The sequence below is a fragment of the Salvelinus fontinalis genome, chromosome 40, assembly GCF_029448725.1.
Source record: "Salvelinus fontinalis isolate EN_2023a chromosome 40, ASM2944872v1, whole genome shotgun sequence".
Classification (NCBI taxonomy): Eukaryota; Metazoa; Chordata; class Actinopteri; order Salmoniformes; family Salmonidae; genus Salvelinus; species Salvelinus fontinalis.
Genome location: NC_074704.1, coordinates 8,069,142 through 8,077,570, shown reverse-complemented (window position 1 = coordinate 8,077,570; position 8,429 = coordinate 8,069,142). Strand labels below are relative to the sequence as shown.

General features: G+C 46.0%; 1 protein-coding gene across 1 annotated transcript in view; it reads left to right on the top strand.

Annotated features, from left to right (window-relative positions):
• Positions 1-446: 446 nt before the first annotated feature.
• The window catches only part of LOC129839470 (asc-type amino acid transporter 1-like), a gene marked incomplete at its 3' end in the record, with an annotated part of 83,797 nt that continues 75,814 nt past the window's right edge, over positions 447-8,429 (top strand). Inside the window, 1 exon segment of the mRNA XM_055906949.1 lies at positions 447-638. Coding sequence (XP_055762924.1) covers positions 479-638 — 160 coding nt within the window.

Sequence of the window (8,429 nt, the reverse complement as noted above, 5' to 3'; positions counted from 1 at the left end):
TTCTCTGTTTAGTGAGTCCTCCAGATCAGAGGCAGTAGGGATGACCAGGGATGTTCTCTGTTTAGTGAGTCCTCCAGATCAGAGGCAGTAGGGATGACCAGGGATGTTCTCTTGATAAGGGTGTGAATTGGACCATTTTCCTGTCCTGCTCAGCATTCAAAATACAACTACTACTTTTGGGTGTCAGGGAAAATATATGGAGTAAAAAATACATAATTTTCTCTAGGAATGTAGTGAAGTGAAAGTAGTCAAAATAACTAAATAGTAAAGTACATATACCCCCCCCCCCAAAAAAATATACTTTAGTACTTTAAAGTATTTTACACCACTAACCAATTTGCATGCTATTTGAATCAAGCGCACTGTCCTACCGCCGCGCATGCGTGTGATGTCCACCGACCTTGGCGTGCATCCATCCTGTATATGAGCTCAGGCGAAGGAACTGAGTGAGGCAGTTCTTTATAGTTGCGCCTCAGACATGGATGGGACAGAGAGGAGTCGGCAGAGCTGCGCTGAGACGGACCAGGCGCAACAGCCCATGATGGAACTCAATGGAAAACATCACAGTGACTCGCCGTCAGATAGAGTCACGCTTAAAAAAGAAATCGGACTTCTCAGCGCATGTGCCATTATTATTGGTGAGAAAAAATAAATAAAACAGCGTTTATCATAGTCTACTTTTTGTGGTGTGAACACGGTGGCTTTTGAAAGAGACAGCGAGGTTGTGGAAATGTGGTTGACTGGCTGACGGTCAATTGACGATTAAAGGAGAGTAGTACGGACCCTTCTTATCTGGTTTCTGTTCTTCCGCTTCATTTCAGACACGCGGATTTGGTTCAAGTTATGGCGTTGATATCCCGTTATTTAGTCTACGCTATTACAGACAGATACAACTAGCTGTGTGAAAGAAAACAACTAGCTGTGTGGCGTAACTTTTACGCACAGACACATTTAGTGGGTTGATGAAGTCTAATCGTTACCATTGAGGCTTTAGCTTGAATGGTAAACGTTAACTGCTTCTGAATATCAGAGTATCTCTGAATAGGCTACAGGTTCTGGTCGACGTAAGGGAAACGTCCCGACGATGTTGCATCATATGAGAAGTGTAAGTACGGGACTTCAAGGGTTCTACTCTACTGTTACAGACACAATGCTTACGTGGCTGGATATCTCTCCGCTGATCTCAATGTGGTGCATGGCCAACTCCACCAGGCAGCGTACTGTATAACACGCTGGTGGACTTTATGAATGGTCACCTGATCTGGAGAGATACCTACTTAGGGAATGGACCGTGTTCAATTTAGCTGTTTGGCGGAGAAAACCTAGATGTTCTCTGATCACGTTAAAGGTCATTGTTGATCAACTATCATATTTAGGTGTATTATTGAACACGTATTATTCCACACTTTAGACATTGTATTTATCATTGAACACATTATTCCACTTATCTACTTTGTTGTTACAGCCTGAATTTAAAATTGATTGAATATATTTATTTTTCTCACCCATCTACACACAATACCCCCATAATGACATTTTCTCAAATGTATTGAAAATGAAATACAGAAATATCTACATTTTATATAAGTATTCACACCCCTGAGTCAATACTTTGTAGAAGCATCTTTGGCGGCAATTACTGCTTTGAGTCATCTTGGGTATCTCTATCAGCTGTGAGTCATCTTGGGTATCTCTATCAGCTGTGAGTCATCTTGGGTATCTCTATCAGCTGTGAGTCATCTTGGGTATCTCTATCAGCTGTGAGTCATCTTGGTTGTCTGTATCAGCTGTGAGTCATCTTGGTTGTCTGTATCAGCTGTGAGTCATCTTGGGTATCTCTATCAGCTGTGAGTCATCTTGGGTATCTCTATCAGCTGTGAGTCATCTTGGGTATCTCTATCAGCTGTGAGTCATCTTGGGTATCTCTATCAGCTGTGAGTCATCTTGGGTATCTCTATCAGCTGTGAGTCATCTTGGGTATCTCTATCAGCTGTGAGTCATCTTGGGTATCTCTATCAGCTGTGAGTCATCTTGGGTATCTCTATCAGCTGTGAGTCATCTTGGGTATCTCTATCAGCTGTGAGTCATCTTGGGTATCTCGATCAGCTGTGAGTCATCTTGGGTATCTCTATCAGCTGTGAGTCATCTTGGGTATCTCGATCAGCTGTGAGTCATCTTGGGTATCTCTATCAGCTGTGAGTCATCTTGGGTATCTCTATCAGCTGTGAGTCATCTTGGGTATCTCTATCAGCTGTGAGTCATCTTGGTTGTCTGTATCAACTTTGCACATCTAGATTTGGGGATTTTCTCTAATGTTTCTTTGCAGATTTTCTCAAGCTCTGTTAAGTTAAATGGGGAGTGGTGGTGAACAGCAATCTTCAAGTCTTTCCATGGATTTTCAATGGGATTCAAGTCTGGGGCTTTGGCAAGGCCACTCACTTTCACATTGTTGTTCCGAAGCCATTCCTGCGATGCTTTGGCTGTATGCTTGGGTTCATTGTCTTGTTGGAACGTAAAGTCTTCGCCCTCCCCTCTCCCCCTGTTGGTCACGTCCCTGTTGGTCACGTCCCTCTTGGTCACGTCCTTGCTGGTTACGTCCCTGTTGGTCACGTCCCTGTTAGTTACGTCCCTGTTAGTCACGTCCCCGTTAGTCACGTCCCTGTTGGTCACGTCCCTGTTAGTCACGTTCCTGTTAGTCACATTCCTGTTAGTCACATTCCTGTTAGTCACATTCCTGTTAGTTACATCCCTGTTAGTTACATTCCTGTTTGCTACATCCCTGTTAGTTACATTCCTGTTAGTTACATTCCTGTTAGCTACATCCCTGTTAGTTACATTCCTGTTAGTTACATTCCTGTTAGTTACATTCCTGTTAGTTACATCCCTGTTAGTTACATCCCTGTTAGTGTTAGTTACATCCCTGTTAGTTACATTCCTGTTAGTTACATCCCTGTTAGTTATGTCCTTGTTAGTTACGTCCCTGTTAGTGTTAGTTACATTCCTGTTAGTTAGATTCCTGTTAGTTACATTCCTGTTAGTTACATCCCTGTTAGTTACATCCCTGTTAGTGTTAGTTACATTCCTGTTAGTTAGATTCCTGTTAGTTACATCCCTGTTAGTTACATCCCTGTTGGTATTAGTTACATCCCTGTTAGTTACATTCCTGTTAGTTACATTCCTGTTAGTTACATTCCTGTCAGTTACATTCCTGTTAGTTACATCCCTGTTAGTTACATCCCTGTTAGTGTTAGTTACATTCCTGTTAGTTAGATTCCTGTTAGTTACATCCCTGTTAGTTACATCCCTGTTAGTGTTAGTTACATTCCTGTAAGTTATATCCCTGTTAGTTACATCCCTGTTAGTCACGTCCCTGCTAGTTACGTCCCTGCTAGTTACGTCCCTTTTAGTTACGTCCCTTTTAGTTACGTCCCTGTTAGTTACATTCATGTTAGTTACATTCCTGTTAGTTACATTCCTGTTAGTTACATTCCTGTTAGTTACATCCCTGTTAGTTACATTCCTGTTAGTTACATTCCTGTTAGTTACATTCCTGTTAGTCACATCCCTCTTAGTCACATCCCTCTTAGTTACATCCCTGTTAGTTACATCCCTGTTAGTTACATCCCTGTTAGTTACATCCCTCTTAGTTACATCCCTGTTAGTTACATCCCTGTTAGTTACATCCCTGTTAGTCATGTCGCTGTTAGTGTGCATTTCTCCTTTGCCAAGATAATGCTGCTTGTGTCATGGATATGGTCTGTCTGGTGGATGTCATGTCCCCCCACCTCCCTCCCCACTACAGAACCACCCCCCATCCCCCACTACAGAACCAACACCTCCCCTACTACAGAACCACCCCTCCCCGCTACAGAACCCCCCCCTATCCTCCCCACTACAGAACCCCCCCTATCCTCCCCACTACAGACCCCCCCCCCCCCCCCCCCCCCCCACTACAGAACCACCCCCCTCCCCAACTACAGAACCCCCCCCCCCTCCCCACTACAGAACCCCCCCTCCCCTCCCCACTACAGACCCCCCCCCACTATTCAATTCAATTTTATTTTATATAGCCCTTCGTACATCAGCTAATATCTCGAAGTGCTGTACAGACACCCAGCCTAAAACCCCAAACAGCTAGTAATGCAGGTGTAGAAGCACGGTGGCTAGGAAAAACTCCCTAGAAAGGCCAAAACCTAGGAAGAAACCTAGAGAGGAACCAGGCTATGAGGGGTGGCCAGTCCTCTTCTGGCTGTGCCGGGTGGAGATTATAACAGAACTATGCCAAGATGTTCAAAAATGTTCATAAGTGACAAGCATGGTCAAATAATAATCATGAATAATTTTCAGTTGGCTTTTCATAGCCGATCATCAAGAGTTGAAAAACAACAGGTCTGGGACAGGTGGCGGTTCCATAACCGCAGGCAGAACAGCTGAAACTGGAATAGCAGCAAGGCCAGGCGGACTGGGGACAGCAAGGAGTCACCACGGGCGGCAGTCCCGACGCATGGTCCTAGGGCCCAGGTCCTCCGAGAGAAAGAAAGAGAGAAGGAGAAAATTAGAGAGAGCCAAGATTTTCAAAATGTTCATAAATGACAAGCATAGTCAAATAATAATCAGGAATAAATCTCAGTTGGCTTTTCATAGCCGATCATTAAGAGTTGAAAACAGCAGGTCTGGGACAGGTAGGGGTTCCATAACCGCAGGCAGAACAGTTGAAACTGGAATAGCAGCAAGGCCAGGCGGACTGGGGACAGCAAGGAGTCACCACGGCCGGTAGTCCCGACGTATGGTCCTAGGGCTCAGGTCCTCCGAGAGAAAGAAAGAGAGAAGGAGAAAATTAGAGAGCGCCAAGATTTTCAAAATGTTCATAAATGACAAGCATGGTCAAATAATAATCAGGAATAAATCTCAGTTGGCTTTTCATAGCCGATCATTAAGAGTTGAAAACAGCAGGTCTGGGACAGGTAGGGGTTCCGTAACCGCAGGCAGAACAGTTGAAACTGGAATAGCAGCAAGGCCAGGCGGACTGGGGACAGCAAGGTGTCATCATGCCCGGTAGTCCTGACATATGGTCCTAGGGCTCAGGTTCTCAGAGAGAAAGAGAGAACGAAAGAATTAGAGAGAGCATACTTAAATTCACACAGGACACTGGATAAGACAGGAGAAGTACTCCAGGTAACCAACTGACCCTAGCCCCCCGACACATAAACTACTGCAGCATAAATACTGGAGGCTGAGACAGGAGCGGTCAGGAGACACTGTGGCCCCATCCGAAGAAACCCCCGGACAGGGCCAAACAGGAAGGATATAACCCCACCCACTTTGCCAAAGCACAGCCCCCGCACCACTAGAGGGAAATCCTCAACCACCAACATTACAATCCGGAGACAAGGCCAAGTATAACCCACAAAGGTCTCCACCACAGCACAAACCAAGGGGGGGCGCCAACCCAGACAGGAAGATCACGTCAGTAACTCAACCCACTCAAGTGACGCACCCCTCCTAGGGACGGCATGAAAGAGCACCAGCAAGCCAGTGACTCAGCCCCTGTAACAGGGTTAGAGGCAGAGAATCCCAGTGGAGAGAGGGGAACCGGCCTGGCAGAGACAGCAAGGGCGGTTCGTTGCTCCAGAGCCTTTCCGTTCACCTTCACACTCCTGGGCCAGACTACACTCAACCATATGACCTACTGAAGAGATAAGTCTTCAGTAAAGACTTAAAGGTTGAGACCGAGTCTGCGTCTCTCACATGGGTAGGCAGACTGTTCCATAAAAATGGAGATCTATAGGAGAAAGCCCTGCCTCCCGCTGTTTGCTTAGAAATTCTAGGGACAATTAGGAGGCCTGCGTCTTGTGACCGTAGCGTACGTATTGGTATGTACGGCAGGACCAACTCGGAAAGATAGGTAGGAGCAAGCCCATGTAACGCTTTATAGGTTAACAGTAAAACCTTGAAATCAGCCCTTGCCTTAACAGGAAGCCAGTGTAGGGAAGCTAGCACTGGAGTAATGTGATCAAATTTCTTGGTTCTAGTCAGGATTCTAGCAGCCGTATTTAGCACTAACTGAAGTTTATTTAGTGCTTTATCCGGGTAGCCGGAAAGTAGAGCATTGCAGTAGTCTAACCTAGAAGTAACAAATGCATGGATTAATTTTTCTGCATCATTTTTGGACAGAAAATTTCTGATTTTTGCAATGTTACGTAGATGGAAAAAAGCTGTCCTTGAAACAGTCTTGATGTGTTCGTCAAAAGAGAGATCAGGGTCAAATCAAATCAAATCAAATCAAATCAAATTTTATTAGTCACATACACATGGTTAGCAGATGTTAATGCGAGTGTAGCGAAATGCTTGTGCTTCTAGTTCCGACAATGCAGTAATAACCAACAAGTAATCTAACCTAACAATTCCACAACTACTACCTTATACACACACAAGTGTAAAGGGATAAAGAATATGTACATAAAGATATATGAATTTATTTTATTTATTTATTTATTTTACCGTTATTTTACCAGGTAAGTTGACTGAGAACACATTCTCATTTGCAGCAACGACCTGGGGAATAGTTACAGGGGAGAGGAGGGGGATGAATGAGCCAATTGTAAACTGGGGATTATTAGGTGACCGTGATGGTTGAGGGCCAGATTGGGAATTTAGCCAGGACACCGGGGTTAACACCCCTACTCTTACGATAAGTGCCATGGGATCTTTAATGACCTCAGAGAGTCAGGACACCCGTTTAACGTCCCATCCGAAAGACGGCACCCTACACAGAGCAGTGTCCCCAATCACTGCCCTGGGGCATTGGGATCTTTGTTTAGACCAGAGGAAAGAGTGCCTCCTACTGGCCCTCCAACACCACTTCCAGCAGCACCTGGTCTCCCATCCAGGGACTGACCAGGACCAACCCTGCTTAGCTTCAGAAGCAAGCCAGCAGTGGTAACAGGGTGGTATGCTGCTGGCATGAGATCAGTGTGGTGAGTGGTGGTACAGAAAGGCATAGGCAAGATGCAGTAGATGGTATAGAGTACGGTATATACATATGAGATGAGTACTGTAGGGTATGTAAACATAAAGTGGCATAGTTTAAAGTGGCTAGTGGTACATGTATTACATAAAGATGGCAAGATGCAGTAGATGATATAGAGTACAGTATATACATATGAGATGGGTAATGTAGGGTATGTAAACATTATATTAAGTGGCATTGTTTAAAGTGGCTAGTGGTACATTTTTACATAATTTCCATCAATTCCCATTTTTAAAGTGGCTGGAGTTGAGTCAGTATGTTGGCAGCGGCCGCTAAATGTTAGTGGTGGCTGTTTAACAGTCTGATGGCCTTGAGATAGAAGCTGTTTTTCAGTCTCTCGGTCCCTGCTTTGATGCACCTGTACTGACCTCGCCTTCTGGATGATAGCGGGGTGAACAGGCAGTGGCTTGGGTGGTTGTTGTCCTTGATGATCTTTATGGCCTTCCTGTGACATCGGGTGGTGTAGGTGTCCTGGAGGGCAGGTAGTTTGCCCCCGGTGATGCGTTCTGCAGACCTCACTACCCTCTGGAGAGCCTTACGGTTGTGGGCGGAGCAGTTGCCGTACCAGGCGGTGATACAGCCCGACAGGATGCTCTCGATTGTGCATCTGTAGAAGTTTGTGAGTGCTTTTGGTGACAAGCCGAATTTCTTCAGCCTCCTGAGGTTGAAGAGGCGCTGCTGCGCCTTCTTCACGACGCTGTCTGTGTGGGTGGACCAATTCAGTTTGTCCGTGATGTGTACACCGAGGAACTTAAAACTTTCCACCTTCTCCACTACTGACCCGTCGATGTGGATAGGGGGGTGCTCCCTCTGCTGTTTCCTGAAGTCCACAATCATCTCCTTTGTTTTGTTGACGTTGAGTGTGAGGTTATTTTCCTGACACCACACTCCGAGGGCCCTCACCTCCTCCCTGTAGGCCGTCTCGTCGTTGTTGGTAATCAAGCCTACCACTGTAGTGTCATCCGCAAACTTGATGATTGAGTTGGAGGCGTGCATGGCCACGCAGTCGTGGGTGAACAGGGAGTACAGGAGAGGGCTCAGAACGCACCCTTGTGGGGCCCCAGTGTTGAGGATCAGCGGGGTGGAGATGTTGTTACCTACCCTCACCACCTGGGGGCGGCCCGTCAGGAAGTCCAGGACCCAGTTGCACAGGGCGGGGTCGAGACCCAGGGTCTCGAGCTTGATGACGAGTTTGGAGGGTACTATGGTGTTAAATGCTGAGCTGTAATCGATGAACAGCATTCTCACATGGGTATTCCTCTTGTCCAGATGGGTTAGGGCAGTGTGCAGTGTGGTTGCGATTGCGTCGTCTGTGGACCTATTGGGTCGGTAAGCAAATTGGAGTGGGTCTAGGGTGTCCGGTAGGGTGGAGGTGATATGGTCCTTGACTAGTCTCTCA